The 23,625-nt window shown below is 43.3% G+C and overlaps 1 protein-coding gene across 1 annotated transcript in view; it reads left to right on the forward strand.

The window, feature by feature from the left end:
* Positions 1–16,534, forward strand: part of MYRFL (myelin regulatory factor like) — a 78,523-nt gene extending 61,989 nt beyond the window's left edge. Inside the window, exons 22-27 of the mRNA XM_050935529.1 lie at positions 6,947–7,006; positions 10,503–10,590; positions 10,864–10,938; positions 13,146–13,254; positions 15,935–16,009; positions 16,105–16,534. Of these exons, the coding sequence (XP_050791486.1) occupies positions 6,947–7,006; positions 10,503–10,590; positions 10,864–10,938; positions 13,146–13,254; positions 15,935–16,009; positions 16,105–16,191 (494 nt within the window). The 3' untranslated portion in view covers positions 16,192–16,534. The remainder of the gene's footprint in view (positions 1–6,946; positions 7,007–10,502; positions 10,591–10,863; positions 10,939–13,145; positions 13,255–15,934; positions 16,010–16,104) is intronic.
* Positions 16,535–23,625: the final 7,091 nt, after the last annotated feature.

Below are 23,625 nucleotides of genomic sequence, written 5' to 3' on the forward strand. Positions count from 1 at the left end.
TTCCTCAAACAGGGCTATAGTTCTTTGTTTCCAGCCTAGTAGTCACTATGCCTTATATATTCATGCTAACTGTCCCTGGGGAGGAGGGACTGTCCTTATTTTTTTTAACTAAATGTTGCCATTTCCTCCATGTGCTTCCCCCCAAAATCACTGCTCCTCATAGAGCTCAATGAGGGATAAAGGTGCATTACAATTTTTAACTGCACATGACTTACAAAGTCCAGAATGTTAGTTCCTGGAGAAGGCGTAAACCCCTCCCATTGCTGCTTCACCAACTGTAATGGCCCCTTAACCTCGTGACCATACACAAGTTCAAATGGTGAAAACCCTAAACTGGGATGTGGTACAGCCCTGTAGGCAAACAGCAACTGCTGCAACAAGAGGTCCCAATTATTGGAGAATTCGTTGATGAATTTTCGTATCATGGCCCCCAAAGTTCCATTGAACCTTTCCACCAGGCCATTGGTTTGATGGTGGTATGGGGTGGCAACCAAGTGATTCACCCCATGAGTTTCCCACAGTTTTTCCATGGTCCCTGCCAGGAAATTAGACCCTGAATCAGTAAGGATGTCGCAGGGCCAACCTACCCTGGCAAAGATGTCTGTTAAGGCCAGGCACACAGTGTTAGCCCTGGTGTTGCCTAGAGCTACTGCTTCTGGCCATAGGGTAGCAAAGTCCACTAAAGTCAGTACGTACTGCTTTCCTCTGGGCGTCTTTTTTGGGAAAGGGCCCAGAATATCCACAGCTACTCGCTGAAATGGGACCTCAATTATGGGGAGTGGCTGGAGAGGGGCCTTGACCTGGTCTTGAGGCTTTCCCACTCTTTGGCATACCTCACAAGACCGGACATACTTGGCAACGTCCTTGCCCATCCCCTCCCAGTGGAAGGACTTCCCCAACCGGTCCTTGGTTCTGTTCACCCCAGCATGGCCACTGGGATGATCATGGGCTAAGCTTAAGAGCTTCCCCCGGTACTTAGTTGGAACCACCAACTGTTTTTGCGGCTGCCATTCTTCCCGGTGTCCACCAGAAAGAATTTCCTTGTATAAAAGTCCTTGGTCTATAACAAACCGGGATCGATTAGAAGAGCTGAGAGGCGGTGGGGTGCTCCGTGCCGCCGCCCAAGCTTTCTGAAGGCTGTCATCCGCTTCCTGCTCAGCCTGGAACTGTTCCCTTGAGGCTGGGGTCACCAGTTCTTCCTCAGACTGTGGACTTGGGCTTGGTCCCTCTGGAAGCGATGTAGGTGATGGGGTTGTTTCCGTTGCTGGTGAACCGCTCTCCGCTGGTGCACCTGAGGGTATTTCAGGCTCTGGCTGAGCCTTTTGGGTATGGCTGTCTTTTGCTTCTGCCAGTTCTGGCTCGCTGGCGCCCTCTGGCGTTGAGTTTGAAGATGTGGTTGCACTTGCTGGTGCTGGTTGCTGTTCCAGTTCCGGGCCTGGGACTGGAGATGCTGTGGCTGTTTCAGTGGTAGGCATGGAATCCGGGTCCACTACCTCTGTCTGGGTCTCTGGTAACACAGACGGGGCCTCTGTGGACGGTTCAGGAACAGGAATGGGTCTGGAAGCTTGCCTGGTTTGGCTACGTGTAACCATTCCCACTCTCTTGGCCCGCCTCACCTGGTTGGCCAAGTCTTCCCCCAGTAGCATGGGGATAGGATAATTGTCATAGACTGCAAAAGTCCACATTCCTGACCAGCCTTTGTACTGGACAGGCAGTTGAGCTGTAGGCAAGTCTACAGCTTGTGACATGAAGGGGTAAATTGTAACTTTGGCCTTTGGGTTGATGAATTTGGGGTCAACGAAGGATTGGTGGATAGCTGACACTTGTGCCCCCGTGTCTCTCCACGCAGTAACCTTCTTACCGCCCACTCTCAAATTTTCCCTTCGCTCCAAGGGTATTTGAGAGGCATCCGGGCCTGGGGATCTTTGGTGTGATGGTGGTGTAATGAATTGCACTCGCATGGTGTTCTTGGGACAGTTGGCCTTGATATGTCCCAGTTCATTACACTTAAAGCATCTTCCATCTGATGGGTCACTGGGCCGAGGTGAGTTACTGGAGACTGGTGAGGTGGAAGAGTAGGGTGTCTGTGGCTTTACTTGGGTTGTATGTGGGGTCTTTGGCTGTCCTCGGTTGTAGGGTTTATGGTCTGTGTGCCCCCTGGGGTAATCGTTCCCCTTGACAGTAGCTTTCTTGCTTTCTGCCAGTTCCATCCATTTGGCTCCAATCTCCCCCGCCTCAGCGATATCTTTGGGTTTTCCATCTTGTATGTACCGTGTGATGTCTTCAGGAACACCATCCAAGAACTGCTCCATTTGTATGAGGAGGTGCAGTTCTTCCAAGGTTTGAATGTTGTTTCCTGTTATCCAGGCCTCATAGTTTTTTGCAATGTAGTAGGCGTGTTTGGGAAATGACACCTCTGGTTTCCACTTTTGGGTTCTGAAGCGCCGACGGGCATGATCTGGGGTTATCCCCATTCTGTATCTGGCCTTGGTTTGAAAAAGTTTATAGTCATTCATTTGCTGCTTAGGCATTTCAGCTGCCACCTCTGCTAAAGGTCCACTGAGCTGTGACCTCAATTCTACCATGTACTGGTCTTCGGGGATGTTGTACCCAAGACAGGCTCTTTCAAAATTTTCCAAGAAGGCCTCAGTGTCATCACCTGCCTTGTAGGTGGGAAATTTCCTGTGCTGTGGAGCAATAATTGGCGCCGGGTTGTTAGGGTTGGCTGGCACATGCAGCCCAGCTTTTGCCAACTCCAGTTCATGTTTTCTCTGTTTTTCCTTCTCTTCATTCTCTTTTTGTTGTTTTTCCATTTCTTTTTGTTGTTTTTCCATTTCTTTTTGGTGTTTTTCCATGTCTCGGCGGTGGGCCGCCTCTTCTTCTGCTTGTTTCCTTCGGTAGGCCACCTCTTCTTCTTCTAGTTTTCTTTTGTGGGCTGCCTCTTGGGCTGCCTGTTCTCTTTGGAAGGCTGCCAGTTTGATGCTTTCTTCCTTTTCTTTCATCTCCATCTGTCGCCTGTGTTCAGCTTCTTTGAATTGCTCTTCGGCCTCAATTTTTGCCTTAGAAGTCATGATTCCTGTTTTCTTGTGTTGGGGTGCCCTCCGGTGTTTATCTTCTGAACTGCAGGTTCTCTGTTGCCTCCTGAAGTCTGCCTAGCAACAGTGCCTTTAGCTAATCTTCAATGTTAAGTAAACCTGAAAAACCACTTTATTTGCATGCATATAGTGCTGGTAATGACTCTCAATGGGAGTGCTATTGTGTGACAAAAGACTCTTAATAGCACCTTAATGATTTCTTGCTTAAGATGCAAGCCACAAACTGCCAGAGAGAGCAGAAAAAAAAATTCTCTGGTTCCCTTTTAAAACCAAACTGTTTCTCTCTGCTAAAAAGCCCTTAGCAGAGAAGAGAAAAATATAATATTCCTACTGGCTTCTGGATTCTGTCTATATCCCACCACTGCTACACCATGTCATAACCTTAGTCCCAGATTTGGACCTTAGCGTCCAAAATATGGGGGTTAGCATGAAAACCTCCAAGCTTAGTTACCAGCTTGGACCTGGTACTTGCTGCCACCACCCAAAAAATTAGAGTGTTTTGGGGCACTCTGGTCCCTCTGAAAAACCTTCCCTGGGGACCCCAAGACCCAAATCCCTTGAGTCTCACAACAAAGGGAAATAATCCTTTTTCCCTTCCCCCCTCCAGGTGCTCCTGGAGAGATACACAGACACAAGCTCTGTGAATCCAAACAGAGTGACTCCCCCTCTCCGTTCCCAATCCTGGAAACCAAAAGCACTTTCCTATTCCCCCAGAGGGAATGCAAAATCAGGCTAGCAAATCCAACACACAGATCTCCCCTGATTTCTTCCTCCCACCAATTCCCTGGTGAGTACAGACTCAATTTCCCTGAAGTAAAGAAAAACTCCAACAGGTCTTAAAAGAAAGCTTTATATAAAAAGAAAGAAAAATACATACAAATGGTCTCTCTGTATTAAGATGACACAATACAGGGTCAATTGCTTAAAAGAATATTGAATAAACAGCCTTATTCAAAAAGAATACAAATCAAAGCACTCCAGCACTTATATTCATGCAAATACCAAAGAAAAGAAACCATATAACTTACTATCTGATCTCTTTGTCCTTACACTTAGAAACAGAAGACTAGAAAGTAGAAACTACTTCTCCAAAGCTCAGAGAAAGCAGGCAGACAGACAAAAGACTCAGACACCAACTTCCCTCCACCCAGAGTTGAAAAAATCCGGTTTTCTGATTGGTCCTCTGGTCAGGTGCTTCAGGTGAAAGAGACATTAACCCTTAGCTATCTGTTTATGACAATGCACCTATTAGTTTCCTTCAAATGTTGTCATTTATGGATTCATAATAATGTGCACTCATTAGATCAACATAACATGAGGTTATGATCATATTCAGTGTCTTTTTTCCTAGAAATGTGTTGAATGCTTTGGACATTTCAATGAATACCACTGCACTTCTTGGCAATTTCTGATCCTCTGGAATGATGTTCTGTGCCTCCAAACAAAAAGGACTTTAACTAGAATTCTTTTTCCTGCATTTCATTTTGATCCCCCCAACAGATAGGATAAAGCAGTAATTTGGATGGATGAGATAATATTTTTTTATTGGACCAACTTCTGTTGGTGACAGACACAAGTTTTTGAGCTCCATGGAGCCATTTCTCAGGTCTGTATATAACTAGGGTGAATCAGAGGAAAAGTAGAAGACATGGAAACTCAACCACATGTACCACCCCCCTCAAAATAGTGAAATCAAAGTTAAATAAATTTACCTTCATCCTACTTCTATGCATCATTCACAGCTTGTTAACTGAAAAACCTAACGCTTCTATCATCTTCCATCTAAAGAATCCATGGTGGAACCACTCCAGTGTTTCAGCCTGTGTACTGAATTTTCCAGTGGAGTGCTCTAAAGTAGAAGTAGCAAGACTACAGGGAGAATGTTTGGTTTTCCATTGAGCAGTCTGTCAGCTCCAGCAGAGGACTGAGAACCACTTTCAGAAGTAGTCAATGTGCACACATGCTGCCAGGGAAGTTTGCAGTGCATCTATCTAGATTTTCCACTGCAAAGAACATCAAAGAGGAAAGAACAGGAAGGAGCGGTGGGGTGGGAGACACTACAGAGAGTCTGTAGATTTAAAAGAATGAATGAGGAATAAGGTAACTGTGGTAGGAGGCAAAACTGGCCACAGTTATTCCAAACAAAACTTAAATTTCGAGAGGTGTTTTCTTCCTTGCATTTCATTTCTGTCATCTTGGGTCCTTAAACTTAGCCCTTTAGACTTGTCCTGTGCTGTGGGTTTGCCACAGCCAGCATGTCCACTGCACCTCAGTGGACAGATTGTCTGTACCTTAGACTAAAAGCATGGCAGTGGTTTTGTATCTTTTCCGCAGAGGCTGAGGGATCCTTTGCCTGTCTTCAGGATGGACAATGTAGTGATTATACTGTAACCCTTGTACATTTCAAAAGTGTCCTTATTAGAAAACAGAGACACAAACAGTTCGCAAAACATACCTAGAATTCCTTAGTCTGGTGCTGATAGAGTCAATCCCTTGAACTTACAGAGCAATGATCAATCAAGACGATGATCCCATTTCTAAATTTCTCTGTCAGTTTCTCTAGGCTGAAGTCTCAGGCCTGATCCACACTCCAGAGTTAGGTCAGTGTACATCGAGCAAACCCTGTAAGTGTCTACACTAAAATGTAGCTCCTAGTGATGTAATTTGCCCACTACCCTGACTTAATAACTCCACTTCCACAAGAGATGTAGCACAGAAGTCGATGTAGTTAGGTCGATGCAGGGTCAGTGTCCATGCGGTGTCAGTTGCTTCCATCCACTGTTGCTGCCTTTCAGAAACCATCCCACAATGGCCCACGTTGGCCGTTAAATCTATGCTAGCTCTTCAGATGAGGACGTGCACAGGACCGGCGCTAGGGGTTTGAGCACCCTAGGCGCACGGCCATTTCGCCGCCCCACGTGCTGGTCTCCCGACTCCGCAGTCGTGCCTGTGGACGGTTGGCTGCTCCTGTGGCTCCGGTGGAGCTGCCACAATTGTGCCTGTGGGAGGTTCACCGCAGCCGCGCGAGCAGCCGACCGTCCACAGGCACGACTGCGGCAGCTCCACCGGAGCCGCGGACCACCAGACCCTCCACAGGAACCACTGCGGCAGCTCCACCGGAGCCGCCTGCCGCCCCCTCCAGCAAAATGCTGCCCCCTAATAATGCTGGCGCCCTAGGCGATTGCCTACGCAGCCTAAATGCAAGCGCGGGCCCTGGACGAGCACCACTGACACAAGAAGCGTGGTGTGGATGTGTAAAACCGATGCAATTACTGTGATGGCTGTACATTGACATAAGTTAGCTCGACTTAATTTTGTAGTGTAGACTACATCTCAGCTCAGTCCTTGTCCTATTCCTTATGTTCAGAGGCCTTAGATATTCCCCTTGTCCATTTTTATGTAGCCAGGTATCCATTTAGTCATTGCCATGCTAGCCAGGAGGGCATCCTTGCTAATGATATCTTTACAGTTAGATGTATGCAGGTGTATTATGTTGGGAAGTGAATTAATATCTGTTTCTTTCCCTTGTACAACAGCCAAATATATTCCATGCTTACTGGGGAAAATCCTTTCTATTTGGTTGTTTAATTTTTTTCTTATATACCGTAGCATTTCAAAAGCTCGTTTGATTTTGTTGTCCACAGTTCCCTTACCTTTGTGTGCATCTTGGTCTGAATGTAGCTGGTTTGCATTTTAAATGAGTCGGTCACTCGTGGTACATGTGCCTCTGTGGTGGTCTGTCATTTGAGATAGAACGTTTTGCTATCTGTCTTGTGTTGATATTTTTCTGTCCATTTTTAACATTAGAATAGTTTGTACAGGGAGATCAATAATGTTGTCCCCTCCCACAGGAAACAAAAATAAAGCAATACAAGAGAGAGTGATGGAAAAACCTGATCTTGGAATTGACTGTAAGTCCTCCATTTAAAAGAAATACTTTAAATACATAATTTATAAAACTTTTGACTACTTTTGTTTGACTTTCTGGTGGCCTGGTTTGGGGAAATTGCCTTTTTAACTGGTAGGTATAGGAAATTGGAGTTCTGGAATCTGCTGAACACCTGTGGTCCGCTATAATTTTCTTGTAGAATTAAATTGCACAGAAGTGTTCTTTAGACTTTTACAGATCTGCCTGCAACCCCCTCTAATGATTTCTTTGTCTTAGCCCTGGGGATGATCTGCATAAAGGTAGGACCGCATATGTTGAACTCATCTCAGCTGAACTTGTCTTGCGCTTATTTTCTCAGTCTACTAATTGAGCCAAAGGACTTGACTTCAAGTCAAATTAATGGAAGGTGTGTTATATACAGTTGTTTACCCCTCCCCCCGGCCAAGGTAAATGACAGCTCTCAACAGAGGCTATATCCTGCATGATGCTGAGCACTCTAGGCTCAATCCAGCAAAGAGCTTAAGCCACTGAACAGGCTCAATAGCAGCAAAGGGACCATGTGTCCTTAAAGTTAAACACATGCTGAAATGTAGGTGAGCTGGATTGTCAGCTGTTTGATGGCCCATCTGTTCTAGGAATTCCAGCACTGATGGAGACTAACTTGTGTTAGAAATAGTAGGAATTTTTGCAAAACTTCCTGGTGCAGACAAGGCTCTGGGCTCTTAATGTAACTGAAGGCTTCCCTCTTCATAGGTTGCACAACACTATCAGATCCATTCTGGATGAACGAATCATTGTGCTTGCAACTCATGATTGCGGATAATATGAGAGTGCTCTCTGCCATTGCTAAAGCATGAAGAGCATCAGTGTTTGTGTTTAAGATAGATGGTGTTTTGTTTCTAGCAGCAGCTTGTTTAATAGAAGTCAGTGTGATCCACTGGAGAGGGCACTGGTATTCCAGTCAGGAGACCTGGGTTCTATTTCCTAGTCTGCCCTGGACTAGCTGTTTGACTTTGGCAAATCCCTCAGCTCTCTGAGTCTGTTACCCTCCTGTCCTATGGCTTGGCTGTTTAGTAGCAAGTTCTCTGGGGTACAGACAGTCTCCTATGTTCACGTACAGTGCCTGACACAATGAGGCCCTGATCTTGGTTGGGGCCTCCAGCACTGCTGTAATACAAATCCTAATAAAGTGATGTTGTCATGAAGGGAAGGTTGCTAATGTACTAGTTCTTTAAGGGACAAACATGGTCAATCTATCGAAGTTACTTATACCATCTATTGCCATAGTATCTGAGCACTTCATGATCTTAATCCTCATGACACCCCTGTGAGGTAAGGAAGTACTATTATCCCCCTCTCACAGGTGGGGAGTTGAGGCATGATGACGCTAAATGACTAGCCCAATGTCATACAAGAACCCTATGGTGGAGCAGGGAATTGAGCCCACGTCTCCCAAGTCCAAGGCTAGTGGCCTAACCACTGACCTTCCTTCCAGTCTGGTAACAGCTTCCTTCCTTATCCTTTCTGGTAGTCATCACTGTCACGGCTCAGAGCAACTGCACCTGTGTTCCTCCCTCGATGGCCCCGCAAGGGCACCCACTGTAGGCTCCAGGATCCTCAGACTTCACCTCTCTTGAGTGGAGACCTGCGTGTGTCTCCCTCCTGGTATTTCCAGGCTGCACAGTTCCCTGCCTGTACTGTAACCTCCCCAACATAGTCAGGCTGCCTAAGCCACTGAGAGACAGTAAACAGTGTAATTGCTACAGTTATAAGTTACCCATAGCTCTCTAAGCAAGTGCTTTACTCTTACAGTAAAAGCATTACTGAGAAAAGACATTAAAAACAAAAGAACCTACACACATGCTGATAAGCTTACCAGAGATTACCCCCTACTCCAGTAGTTCTCAAACTTTTGCACTGGTGACCCCTTGCACACAGCAACCCTCTGAGAGCACCCCCCTTCCGTATAAATTAAAAACACTTTTATATATATTTAACACCATTATAAATACTGGAGGCAAAGCAGGGTCTGGGATGGGGGCTGACAGCTCGTGACCCCCTGAGGGGTCCCGACCCCCAGTTGGAGAACCCCTGTGCTACTCCACAAGGGCTCTGGGAGGGGATTAGTCATTAGTCATTTTTCCTGTGCTCACCAGTTCATAAGAGCTTTCACTCAGGGCTTAGCTCCCCTTATGAGTTGGTAAGTGCCTCCTTTATCCAGCTGGGGCTTTTGAAGAGATCATGAATAGGTAATCAGCCAGACAATAGGTTTTTCTTCATGGTGTAGCTTCAAAAGGCTGGCTCTGAAAATGAGTAATTTGTACACTTCCAGTTCCCAAGTATTTTCTAGGAACCCAACTCAACTAAAAATTCGGACCTGAGTTGTCCATTGTTTTAAAAGAGTTCTTGGAAACACGTAACATTTCCCAATGTTTACGTTAGTCCTGTCACCCTTAAAATATAAAAATCAGATACAGAACCTAAACCAAGTTCAAACATCCACAAAGTCTGGAGAGGTGGGTTTGACCTGGTATTTGAGTTCAACACATTCTAAAGAGAAGGAAGAGTCACAAAGCTGAGATTTGAATTTCCCAAAATCTCAGGAGCTAGAGGTAGAGAGGGGGATATTCTAGTGTTCTGGTTTGTCCTAATTCTAGATTTTAGCTGATCTATTTCTAGAACCACAATTTAATTGGTATGTAAGTGTATATGTACCCATGTTATACAAATAGGTTATATATAGAATCAAATACTTTTACAGAATTAAACATTTTCTGCAGAGAGTCTTAGAAAAGTAATTCCATTCCATTCTGAATTGTTTCTCTAGGAAAAGGCAATGATTTTCAAATTAAGGGCTGGTGTTTCTCATGTGTATCTGTGCATGAGCAGCTCCTGTTAAGGAAAATAAATATACAGTTACGCTCAGCAACTCTACCTTAGGTGCTCTGTTCTAGGAAAATGTTTCAATATGAGGTGCCCAATACATTGCCCATGGGATTCTGACGTGACTTTTAGTTTTGATCTCCCCTTTAACTGTGGAATGAGGATAAAGCTCATCAGCTGAAGGTTTCTATTGCTGGTGACATTAGACCTGCAACAACTTCTACCATAGATGATAATGGGCTGAGAACTATGGCGTTAACTGCAATGTGATTACTGTCTTACCCCAAACTCCCAGGGCCGCCCAGAGGATTCAGGGGGACTGGGGTCTTCAACGGCAGGGCCCCCCCCACCAAATCGCTGCTGAAGACCCGCCCCAGGACCCGCTGCCGAAATGCCAGAAGGACCCCCCGCCGCGGGTCTTCGGGGCACTTTGGTGGTGAGTCCCGGAGCAGAAGGACCCACTGCCGCCAAATTGATGAAGACGACCCAGAGCAGAAGAAGCTCCAGGGGACCTGAAAACTGCCATGGGGGCTCCTGCGGGGCCTGGGGCAAATATCCCGTCTTGCCCCTCCCCCCCAGGTGGCCCTGCAAACTCCTGAAGTAATCCAGAAAAAAATTGTTCCTAATGTTTTTAGGGATTGATACAACAATCAGTTCCATGCAGATTTTGGAAACGCAGCAAAAAATTGACCGTCGCTATTGTAGTAAAGGTCTACAATGCAGGTGGGTGAAATATTTTGTTACATTTTATTAGTGTGATGAGGTAAGAATGCCATTAAGGTGGCGTTGGTGCTTGCCTGTCCTTTCATGTGTTTTGATAAATATCCATTCAATTTTTCAAAGTTAATTGCAAATATTATAGTTTAAATGAGACTTTTTACTGCATAGTCTATTAAATGTTTTTTCTTAATTTAGATATAATTTTCATACTCGTGCAGATAAACTTCATGAACTCTTCGGTGTTAATGTTGTCCCTTTATTGTTGCCATCATTTAGGTCTGGAAATTACAGCTATGTTATTCCTGTTAACAAATACACACCCATCAATGTAATACTCTCATTGGAAATCAAGTAAGTACAATCAATGCAAGTATGTCTATAGAAATAATATACTCTGGACTTTATAATGAAATTGCTTCTGCTTGATTTTTCTGGACCACAAATGAAACTCATTTCTGTGCAGAGGGCCAGGACTATGTCTAGGCATAACTTAAGTTTTTGAAATAGCTCTGCAGTGGTATGTAATAAATCGGGCTAGTGCCACTGCCAGCACTCTGCACCAGGATGCATTCTACCCACTGAGAGAGATGTTAAAATGTGATAGTCTTAGGCCCAAATCCTAGAGATACTTAAGCCCATGTGTTACTTTACTCACTGTGCGTAAGCTTTTGAAGGATTGGGGCCTTCATTTATTGTGATTTTTCTTAATATAGACAATTTTAATTAAGAGACTAGAAAATAGTTCCTGTCCTTACCTATGCCACGAGGCAGAGCTAACCAACAGCAAAGCTCTTAGTCAGCAAAGGCTTCTTGTCTTGAACATAGGTCTAGTTCCTTTCTTGTTCTCTCAGAAGTAACTGGTTCTTCTGCTCCTCTTCTTCAGTGGAGGCTGATACCACTCAAAATATTGGGAATGTTTAGTTCTGCCTCATGACGTTTCATTACTCCAAGGCCGAGTTTTATGAAGCTAACATAACATGCTTTAAAGGCCATCTACTGACCTCACATATTAACATTCTTGCTTTTAAGATTAGTGTGAACATAGCAGGACTCCTACTGAAGTGGCTGTGTATCATTTGAAGCAGTAGAAAGAAACCGTTAGTTTAAGCATGTGCCTTTATAAACAAATGTTGAAGCCCCCGTACATGGCTATGAATGTGTCATGCTCATCGTTTCAGAAAATAGGATACTGAATTTATTTTAGATGCTACAGCTGTGTTCTCAGGTTCTTTTGCTATAAATGTATTTCAATGAACTTTCACTTAAAAAACAAACCAACCAGAAATCCACGTACAATCCTCATTTAATTTTTTATTGTTATGTCCAAATACTATGCTCTTATTTCCACTAAATAAAATCAAGTGAAGCCAACATACATCGTTACAACCTATCTAGGGCACAGTATGTGGTATATGTATTATACACTTGTACAATTGCTGGGTTGTACAAATGTCTAATTAAAACTGTACAATCATGCTTGCCAGGCAAGCTCTTTTCCTCCTCCAGAAAAAAAAAAAACAACCTAAATTTCATGCCACCTTGCTGATTCCATTTTTCTGTCTCCTGTTGCCCTATCCAGCTTCTTCTGAGTCTTTGTTTTTTTCTGACCCTCAAGTCTTGTCACAGCCATCCAGGCTGGCAGGATTGGAACAGCATTATCATCTTTAGATACTTTTGGAAGAGGAGGGGGGCAAGGTCTTTTCTGTTGAAGGCTTCTGACTGGAATTCTCTCCCTGGTTGACCTGTGACCTCAATCAGGGCAAAGCACAGGATGTGCTTGTTCTCTTTTTAATTGTGCGCATGTTTGTGGACAGTGGGATTGTAATTGTTTGTGATGGTTCCTATTCTAATGTGTGTTTTGGGCTTGTCTTCTGTAAAGTTTTGTTTCCTGTCTTGGTATGGTGCCCAAAGGTTTCTGGCCCTGGGGAATGATAAACATGTAGTTATCGTTATTTTGGAGAGATCGGAATATACTAAAGTCTTTGGTAGGAATATCCTTATGTGTTGGAGAAGTTTGTATGCAGACATGGATTTGGCTTTGCAGTTAGATGGGCTGAACCAAAACTTCAGATGCAAATTCCCCCAGGAAAGAGTCCAGATCATGATTAGAGTTTCTGAGCATCAGAAATGCTAATTTCCTTCATTTTGGCCACTAGGGGCATGTCTACATTGCAGCTGGGAGTGTGAATGGCAGCTCTTGCGGACATGCCCACACTAGCTGTACTCTCGCTAGCTCATTAATAATACAAGTGAGGTTGCCATGGCATGGGCTGCACAAGTGAATGTATACTCAGGGGAGTAAGATGGGCTTGTGCAGCCTCTGCTGTGCCATGTCCTTGCTTCTATTTGTAGCACCCTAGCTAAAGGACAGCTAGTGTGGGCATGTCTACATGAGCTGCCATTCACACCCCCAGCTGCAATGAAGACACGACCCTTAAGAATGTGTTTTAGTTTTTTTCCAGTGTATCTTTCAGTTCCATTGTTTATATTTTGGGGGAGGGAGGTTATCTTTAAAAGCAGCAAAGTAGAACCTTAGATACTTTTTCTTTTTCTTGAAGCACTACGGAGCCATTAATCGTCTTTCAATGCAAAGTCACTTTTGGAAATATATGTTCCCATCAGCCACGAAACCGAAACAGAAGAGAGGCTTTCCAGGAAACCACCCAGGTAACACTTTTCTGAATTGCAAAGCTAAAATAAAAATCCAGGCAAACCCAGGAATACGTGTTCAATGTCCCCATGAACTTGGCTCTGAGAGGTATTAAGCAAAGAAATCATTTGTAACTAGTCTCACCCTCTGTCAAATCATTTGGCACTTCTCAAAGACATCCCTGCATGCATCTTTCTAAGACAATCCTGATACCTGAAACACATGGGACTAAGGGTCTCAGTGATACATTTTGGGATGTCTTTAGGAAGTGCCAGTATATGTTCTAGATGATGCGATAAAACTTTGAAAAGGTTAGTCAGAACTCATGTACGGAAGAGCCTACACTCAAGAACTCCACACAAATGAAAGGGCAGCAAATGCAAGCCAACAAATCTCTAGGCTCAGTCAACTCCGCATTTGTGGATGCTTGAAAAATATCAATGAAAAACCGATACAAGATTAACACCCTCAAATTATTTTGGCAAACACATTAGGCCAAATTCTGCTCATAGTTTAATGGTGGAAATCCAAACTAAAATCCATATTTAATAGTTAGTCTGCTTTTCCACTGGTGTAAATGAGAGTAGAACTTAACCTGTTAGTGCAAATCAGTTTGCTGCTGCATATTGCAAAAACTACATTAATGATGCTTTAAGGCTCCCATTGGGCTCTTGTGAGGGTGGCTTTTTCCTATCTTCATTTCTCCTCTAGCCTCTGTAGACTCACTCAGATATAAAATGCACATTACATTACCACTTGGGGAGCATGGACCATCACGAGCTTCAGAGCTAAAACTCACCATTGGTGCAGCTCCACCGGTGGTAGAAACCTATGGAGGAAGATGCAACACGATAGGAAGCTGGAGTGTTTGCCACTGTGACCACATGGTGATGAAGTCCCCCATCTCCAAGCCCCTACCCATGCTACTGCTTCCACTGCTAGTGAATTATGATTTTAAGGTGAAATCCTGGCTCCATTGAAAACAAAGATAAAATTGCGATTTTGTTCAGTGAGGCCAGGATTTAACCTATAAAGCAATATAGAAAGAAGCTTACTGTGTGTGGGTGAGAATTATTGTCATGTATTCTCTGGGATGTCTTGGAGGGGAACAGAAGTTGTCACAAACATACCTGAACTTTTCCCACCATCCTAGCCAGTTGGAGGTCTGATCCTGCCAGGTGCTGGACACTCAGCTTCAGCAAAGAGATGAATGCCCTAAACTCCTATTAACTTCAATAAGAATTGAGGCAGCTCAGTGCTTCACAGGAATGGAGTTTTAGTCTTCATTATACCTGCCTGGAAGTGTGTCTGCTAGTTTTAAAAAATGGTGGGGGTGGGGAATAAAGGTGGTAGAAACTTTGAAAACAAAATTCTAGGGCAAACCTACATGTCATGAACACTTGGGAGTTGTGTTTGGCCAACTACACACCTGATTTTAGCCTGTGGAACATACATGATCCTCACACCCTGAATTCTTAAGTGTTGTTAAATTGCTTACTTGCTGCTATGCTGATCAGCTGGAACCCTGTCTTCCTCCTCCTGCCCAAGATGACTTTCAAATGTCATTGAAAAAGGTGTAGGTTGCTGTGACTACAGCAAAATCATCAGGTACAAGCGAATGAAAATCCTGGGAGCTCTGACCTCCAGCTATAATTCCAGCAACCCCTGAGGCTCGGAGTCAAATCCGAGGCCCACGTACGCATGTCATTGAGACTGGCTGCCGGCAAAGCTAGTCAGGTTTCATGTGTCAACTTGAAATTCACATCAAAGGACTAAAGCTATCTAGTTTGACCCACAGGTAAGAAACTGCTTCCAGCAGCTGTAACAGTGAGTCATTCAAGGTTGGCATGAGCTAGAATAAAAATACTGCTATTGAAAGTCTTCGTTTTAAAGCTTATTCTCCTGAGAGTACAGTGATTAGTAGCCCAGCAGTCAGCTGGCCTCTGACCAGTTTCTGCCTAAAATTTATATTTTGCATAATACATATTGCACCAGGGCGAGAGGGGTAGCTGGGACTTTATTGATATTTGTGATGTCTGTGAGGTACTTGAACGAAATGTGAGTGCCAAGTCCAACCATCATAATATTGTTCTTTCTGGAAACAGTGGGGTTGAATGATCCCTATACGATTTCAAGGAAAAGTGTCAGAGCCAAAATACATTACTTGCATTTGTATGTGGTGGAGTGTTACATCACACACAAAACCAAATCTTGCATGCATACATCTTCTTGCAATAGTCCTGGAGTGAAGATGCTGCATTATGCCTTGGAATACGTAGAAGCCTGTGCACACCCAGGGTATAAGTCCTGCTGCGGCTTGTTAATCAGCTGAATCACAATGTTTACCACTATTGCACTTTAAACTTTACAGAGCACTTTGGCACATCTGGAACAATTCTAGCTTCCTAAAGGAGTCTAGAGGGTGCTCCATTATTCACAGCCAGCCTAGAATGCTGGGAGCCAGATGTCTCTCAATTCCTGAGCTGATCGGAACAAACCCCATGCAGAACATTTAAAGTCAGCACTTTCCTTTTGTCTTTAAGTGTGCTGACTTCTCTCACTGTAGCTATCAAGTCTTGTCATCACAATGACTCGTACTGCATTTGGCAGTGAAATGCTTTCACAGCCTATCCTTCTCTCCAATTGAATGTAAAATGAAGTTATCAAATTCATCTCTCTTTATAATTTATTATCTAGGGATGTCAGCATATTTGGATTCTCCCTGTAACTTGGTGGTATGACAGCGCATACCATTTCCGCGTAGCTGCACCGGTAAGCCTTTTTGAAATGAGAAATAGATCAAAAGAAAAATGACATTTTAGTTGTGATTAGTTTCTACATTAATCTCATTTATTTTTCTCCTACAGGATCTTGCAAACTGTTCAGCAGATCCAAATTATGCTGGGATATTTTTTACTGATTACTACTTCTACTTCTATCGACAGTGTAACTAAAATATTGCTGATGATTCTGTTTATTGGCAGGAAAGAAGATAATACTCATGGTACTGAAAAGACTATCGTCTTAGTAAAAGTGTGCAAATGAAATGAGATGTGCAGAATGTTTCCTAGTTTTTGTTTAACCGCTAACTTTTAGAGACAAGTGGGCAAAAATATATTATTTGACTGTAGTCCAGGCTCTGCATGTCAAGTCATTACTTGTAAAAGGATGTGATTTCTGAAAATCAGTGGAGAGCTTGATGTGTAGATATCAAAAGGTTCCCCTGCTCTTAGCAACGCCATAAAATACAGTAGATGGGGAAAAAAATAGTGGCATTCTAATATGCTTCAGACTGTTCAGAAGACTTTGACATAATAAAAATATGAATTGCAGCGGAGACTTGTTTTTGTCCTACAAGCGTCTACCTTCCATTATTGTCTGCCTCCTTATTTATAGTATATATGATTTCTACCAAACAAAAGCTTTGTTATAGTGGAGGTTGTACAAGTACAAAATCTTATTGACATAATAGAAACCTCATTCCACACTGAATGTACCGGTAGTTATTTCTCTGCATCACGTGGGCCAACACACGTCTGCTAACATCACACTCAACAACATATGTGCAACTTTAACACCAGCAATGTTGATGCTAGAATGAAGTATATATTTCAGATATGATCTTTTGTTTTGATCTGTGCAGAAAAATATATCCTTGGATATTTTTTGGATTGTGTCATGGCTCCACAAGGTCTGTGCTATGCCCCAGCTTTTAAACAGTATCTTGGAGAAACCACTTCAGTGGACCAACACCCTCCCTCCCAAGAGTTTCCCCTCTTTTACCGTGGCAGGCCACGCAGCCACAATGCTTCTGAGACTGGGCCGCTAGGCTCACATCATGAGCTCTGGCCAGCGAATCCAACTGAGAAAGACTTGGCATTCAGAGACTTTTTTCCCTCATCAGAGATCAATGCACGTCAGCAAGTATTTGAAGTGATACCAGGCAGCCTTTTCAAAACAGAGTAGGGTTTATTAGTCAACTGGAATGCAGCATTGGGAAGTCTTTAGGTTAGCCTAGAGAAGCAAAGGTTAAGACATAGTCCATACTGGCTAAAGCCTTGGCTTCCTTGAGCCATGCTGCTCTAGGAACTATCTTGGATATCTTTCTCTCTCTGTCCCTTTGTCTGTCAGTCCCAGGTTAGACCTGCTGTGCATCTCCAAGGCCAGCTGCTGGTCCCCTGCTGAGTTCACATGTTCTGCCTGCCAGAGTTTCCCATTAATTGTTTATTCCCTGGAGTTATCATTCGCTTTCTTCCATTGATATGGATCAGGTTCAGCTAGTCGTTGATGACCTCTTCATACCATTAATTTAACCCTTCTGTACCAAATGGGTAACAATCCCAAGTCAAGCCAGTCACTTTCATGCATATCATTCATTAAGAGGTTTTGGAAAATTCCCACTTTGTTACAATGTGTAAGGACATGTGTCTGTGTGCTGGAAGAGTGAGAGAACAGGAAAATGATAATGGGATGCTGTGCATAGTTTTGTAAGTTGGACATGTGTACTTGGAGGTATCTACATTCTTCTATGTTTAGGAAAATTGTTTTTTAAAGACAATTTTAGGGTGACTGTCACTTAAGTTGTATGTTTGCTGTTGAGATAGAGGAAGTACATGGATTATGAGTAGTGGATGCTGTCAGTAAGGGAGTATAAGGAAAATTATTTGTATTGTGGAGGGAAGAGAAAAAGAAATATAATGATGATATATTAGATTTTGGGAGATTGATGAGATGTACACATGAGCAATCTTAATCCTAAAATAAATCTATTGTTTGTTTTTTGGGAAATTTCTCTGGTTTCTCAATACACATAACAGTGCTAATATATATTCAGATATTTAGCCATGAAGGGAAAAGCTATGAAGAAAATCTTGCCTCTAAAAATTAGTTTACTTTAATTTTTGACCACAAACACTAAAATGTCTTAATCATAATTGTATGGCTACTGCCTGACACCCCTATAGGGCAGAGTTAAGGTTGTCTGAATGCCTTAAATTTGTATTTCTTTAATGTAATCCTTAACTCTGAACTTCCTGGGTTTATAGAGATCTGGGGATAATTGAAACCTCCCTGTAATTTTTTTAACCCTCAAGTGACTAGTAGAAACTCTCAACCTTGACTCCATCTTAATCTAGTTTTTTGCCTGGGAATATGTAGTATAGATGACACAGTCTATAATAGTCTGGAAATGGGCTTGATATGGAAGTCTGGATCCAAAAGGATGCAGAATCTGGACAAAGCCAATTTCTGCTTTTAGGCTTCAGAGGAGAATGTCCTACATTCATGGTTGTCTTAAAAATTACATATGCTCACCATCAAACACATAACAACACACATGCATTTTTAACAAAACTGTAGATAAGTAGGCCTATCTGCTTTTCATTGGATATTGCTCTGAGTAGATATATTGTTCTAACTGACCTGTAGCACTGCAGTAGGAGATAAACTGTGGAAAACCCATGAACTTCATCAAAACAAAACCTCTGGCTAATGCTAGTGGAAACCTCCCAAAATTTTTGTGAAACATTTTCATGGTGTATTTTGTACAAATTGAAATCTTGACAAATTTAGTTGAAAATTCTGTAAGTTTCAACCAGCTCCACCAATGGCACATTTATCTAGCAACTCTCATTTTAGGACTTGATGCAGGTTTAAAGGAATGTCTGTTGTGCAGAGGCTCGTGTTCTAAGTTGTCCAATGTAACAAAAGTCCAACTCTTGTTAATTATTTATAAAGTAAGCAAAAGTTGGAAACTTAGCAGTACAAATTGGATAGTTTTAAGTTAAAAGAATTATGATAATGGGTCTTCACAGCTGCTGGGTGTGACAAGCTGAGATTCTAGAAAGGGAGGAAATGTTTATAGTTAAATAACCATGTCTTATAGTTGGTTACTTGTAAATGGGATGACGCTGTCACTGATGCCTTCTTGGACATTGAACTTGCATTGAAATGTAGAGAAACAGGCTCAGGCTGAAGCCCAGCCCCATCCCCACCTCTTCCGTCCATGTAAGCTCTTAGGACCGGGCCCCAGGATCTGTTGGAGGATAAGTCCAACCCTAAATTCCTCTGGGACTTGGGTCCAAATGTTATCAGTTTGCAGTGTGGATGGAATGTGGACCTGGGTCCTCAAGATTCATGTCCTTAGAGACCACCTACACTATCCCATAATCCCGTGGGCCAGTGTTCCTAACCTTTCCATCCCAAAAGTAGTCTATTGACTCTCAGGAAATGGAAGCAACCTCTATGGTTCAAGTACAGCTGCTCAGCATTTAACCCTTCCGTTTGATTCTGACCACTGAGCTACAGACAGAGATAAGTGTCTCCTGAATTAGCTATGGCCACGGACAGGAAGAAGTCCTTTGGCAAGTGTGCTGCTACTTGCCACTGAACCACAGTCAGATACTGGTAAATATCTAGTGTGAGATGAGCATGACGTTAAGTCAGAGTCCCAGGATGACCATGTGTACCAAGAAGTAGTGAACATGTCGACAGTATTGGAGATTGACTGGACCTATGACCAGTGCAGAGAGCAACTTAGGCAACTTAAGAGAGGGTGCTGGAAAGTCAGGGATGAGAACAGCACCTCTGAGAGCTCACTATCATCCTGCCTCTTTTATGAGGACTGTGACCAGGGGCTTGATACTGCCAAACACGGATCCCACAGCAGTTCATGATAGCCTGGTAAGCCGGGATGGTGAGCTTCTGACCCCCAAATCTAATGTAGCACTGGAGGGGAGCCAGCGAACTGTGGATCAGGCTAGCAAGGTGACTCGGATGCTCATACCAGTCCTCAAGGAGGTTTTTCCAGTGGAGCAGCTGCAGCATGTCCTGGATCCAAACCTGGAAGAACTGTTTGATGACCCCCAGGAGGAGCAGCTGGTCACAGAACAGGCAGCAGAAACAGAAGAGGCAGAAGTAGCTCCAGAGCCTGGTAATCTTCTGGCTCTGTTGTTGTTAATGTACAAATGGAACTGATTTCCAGTTTGATCCAATGCAATTTTTATTATAAGCCATGGGTAGCAGTGTCTATTTGGTAATAGAGAAGACTGCATGCCAGCCCCATGGCATCATCCTCCACACCACAATGTGGAATTCAAAATGGAGACCAGGAAGTGAAAAAACAGTTAAGCATTTCATGTTAAATTTTTACCAGATATGCACACATTCTTACAAAGATGTGCTGCGGTGTTTAGAGTAAGAATTTTATATTGCCTTCCTTTTCTGAGTACACAGCATTTTTGAGCCTTGACACTCCGAAGGCACTTTTCTCTGAAGATGTTCTGAACCTTCTTTGAAGTACTGAGGCAATAATACATTGTGATATGTCTACTTTCAGGCCCTTCCACCTTTGCAGTTCAGTCTCAGTCCAGCAGAAGCCTGGTTTTTCAAACCGTAAGAGCGGACCAAGAGGAAGCGTTTCCTCAATTACCTTAGGGTTGACATCCTGGACAGGCCAATCAGCTACTCTAATACCAAAGGGGAAAGGATTCATGACAAATGGAAATGCCCAGGCAGGCTGTGGCACATGAGGAGAACACGGCAGTGCATGAGGACAGACTTGCCATGCAGTTTCTGGCACAGGAATGTTGTTGAGGGAGGAAGATAGAATACAGCAGCAAGACCTGTTTGAGAGGCTGCTTTCACTAATGGCCGCAAGAATTCAGGCTCCTGCTCCAAGTGCACCACGTCCTGAGTCCCCTTCATGGTACCACGTCCTCCAGACCAGGAATGCATTGGACAATATCGGGGTTGGGTGGCCCATGCAACCACGACTGGATGGTAGTTAGACAGCGAAAACATTCCCCCTGCAGTTCTTCACTCCTTTGCAGTGGCACCAAGTGTGTGCTAAACACGGTAGAAATGGAAAGAAGAAGGTAAACCAGGGGGCACACAGAAGTAGGTTTAATTATTTGCTGGGATAAAACATACCTGAAGATGTGTGATGCTGTGTATAACAAAGGTGACCATTTATATCACTGTTGTTACCACTGTTGCACAATTTCCACAAATCTTCTACAAAGTGTATCATGTAAGGTGTCAATGGAAAAGTTATGATTTGCTAAGTATGATTATCCTGTTTATATGCATCTTTGTATCTGAAATTATGAATATTAGCTATGTACATGTATCTTACACGTGTTGTATTCCTGGGTGACATCCCCCAGATAGAAGTTACATCAAGGCTAGACAGCTATGTGTTGATCACCACGCCCATCAAGGACACTCAGCTCTCACAATGGGCCATTGAAGAATCCAGATGGCTCTTCCTCAGGATGCCTCAGACAGGGAAGAGCCAATGGTCAATGGCCACTCCCTGTGAGTCACAAGCCATGTAAGGACATGTGATATGCTCATGTGACCCTGGACTCCATTTTGGGCCAGTAACTTTCCAGAAACAGGGGTTGTGGGCTTTGTTTGGGACAGCAAACTTCCGTGCACAGTGCAGAGGATATAAAAAGGTAGATAGTTAAGGGTTAATAGAACAGGAGTACTTCATGTCTCTTTTGACTGTAAAGGGTTAACAAGTTCAGTGAGCCTGGCTGTCACCTGACCAGAGGACCAGTCAGGGGACAGGATACTTTCAAATCTTGAGGGAGGAAAGTCTTTGTGTGTGCTGTTAGATTTTGGTGGTTGTTCTCTCTGGGTTCTGAGAGTGACCAGACGTGCAACCACGTTTCTCTCCAATCTCCCTGATGCAGGTTCTTATAGATTCAAAATAGTAAGTACTAGGTGGAATAGGCGAGTTAGGCTTATGTTTGTTTTCTTTATTTGCAAATGTGTATTTGGCTGGGAGGAGTTCAAATGTGTATTTTGCTGAAAGGATTTTAATTTGTACTTGAATACTTAGGCTGGGAGGGTATTCCCAGTATCTATAGCTGAAAGACCCTGTAACATATTCCATCTTAAATTTACAAAGATAATTTTTACTATTTTTCTTTAATTAAAAGCTTTTCTTGTTTAAGAACCTGATTGTGTTTTTATTCTGGCGTGAGATCCCAGGAACGGGGTCTGGATTCACCAGGGAATTGATGGGGAGAAAGGAGGGAAGGGGGAGAGAGAGGTTAATTTCTCTCTGTGTTAGGATTACTTTCTCTCTCAGGGAGAGTCTGGGAGGGGGAAAGAGAAGGAAGGGGGAAGGTGAATTTTCCTCTCTGTTTAAGATTCAAGGAGTTTGAATCACAGTGATCTTCCAGGGTAACCCAGGGAGGGGAAGCCTGGGAGAGGCAACGGTGAGGGAAAGGGTTTACTTTCCTTGTGTTAAGATCCAGAGGATCTGGGTCTTGGGGGTCCCCGGGCAAGGTTTTGGGGGGGACCAGAGTGTACCAGGCACTGGAATTCCTGGTTGGTGGCAGCGCTACAAGTACTAAGGTGGTAATTGAGCTTAGAGGAATTCATGCTGGTACCCCATCTTTTGGATGCTAAGGTTCAGAGTGGGGGATTATACCATGACAGCATGTGAGGCATCTTCATTTCCTGCTTCATTTCCCTGGACTGGATTTCTAACAAGGAAGCTCTAAACAAGGACTGATGACCCCCAATCTGTTTGGGTGATTCCAGAGAGACTTTTGCAAGATAGCAGTTTATTCCATCATTGCTACAAACCTGATATAAGGACTTTGCAACCACTTGTATGTATATGATTCCTTAACCATTCAATAACTCTCATCTTTTCTTTCTTTTTTATATTATTAAACCTTTAGTTTTTACTTACTAAAGGATTGACATCAGCATGATTATTGGATAAGAGTTGAGTTTTATATCAACCTGGTTAAGTGTCTGATCCCTTGGGATTAGAAAGACTTTATGGCTGATGAAATTGGTTTTCAGTAACCACTCATCATAAAGTCCAGTGGGTGGGTGGTGAGCCAAGGCCTGGAAAGCCTAAGGAGACTGCATCTCTGACTTCTTGTTAACCTGGGTGGTGAGACAGAAATTCACTTTTGTTCCTGGCTTGGTATAATCTAATGAGAGAATAACCATCCGTTTGAGGTGAATCTTCCCCGTTTCTCAGCAGTCTGAACTGAATTTGGCATTCTCAGCTGTGACACACTGAGGTATGGTGTTAAGATCTACTTACAGTGAGCATTCAAAGGCTACAGTAGGCACTTTAGTACAGGGCTAAACTAGACCTATTTAGTATGATCAGATCTGGATTTCAAACTACAGTGACATCCCATAATAATACTTGGGTGCTAACATTTTTTACTTGACTTTCAAATAAACCACCTGGCCATCTCTCTTGACTCCTTCAAAAGAGACATCTTCAAAAACACTGTTGGAATTTCTCAGCTTTAAACACATTGATCCAGCCAGCAAGACCACTCTGTGTTACTGATTCAAAAGTGGATTTTGGCAAACTGCCCTGCACAGAACTGAAAGCAGATTTT

This window comes from Gopherus flavomarginatus, chromosome 1 (assembly GCF_025201925.1).
Source record: "Gopherus flavomarginatus isolate rGopFla2 chromosome 1, rGopFla2.mat.asm, whole genome shotgun sequence".
In the NCBI taxonomy this organism is placed as follows: Eukaryota; Metazoa; Chordata; order Testudines; family Testudinidae; genus Gopherus; species Gopherus flavomarginatus.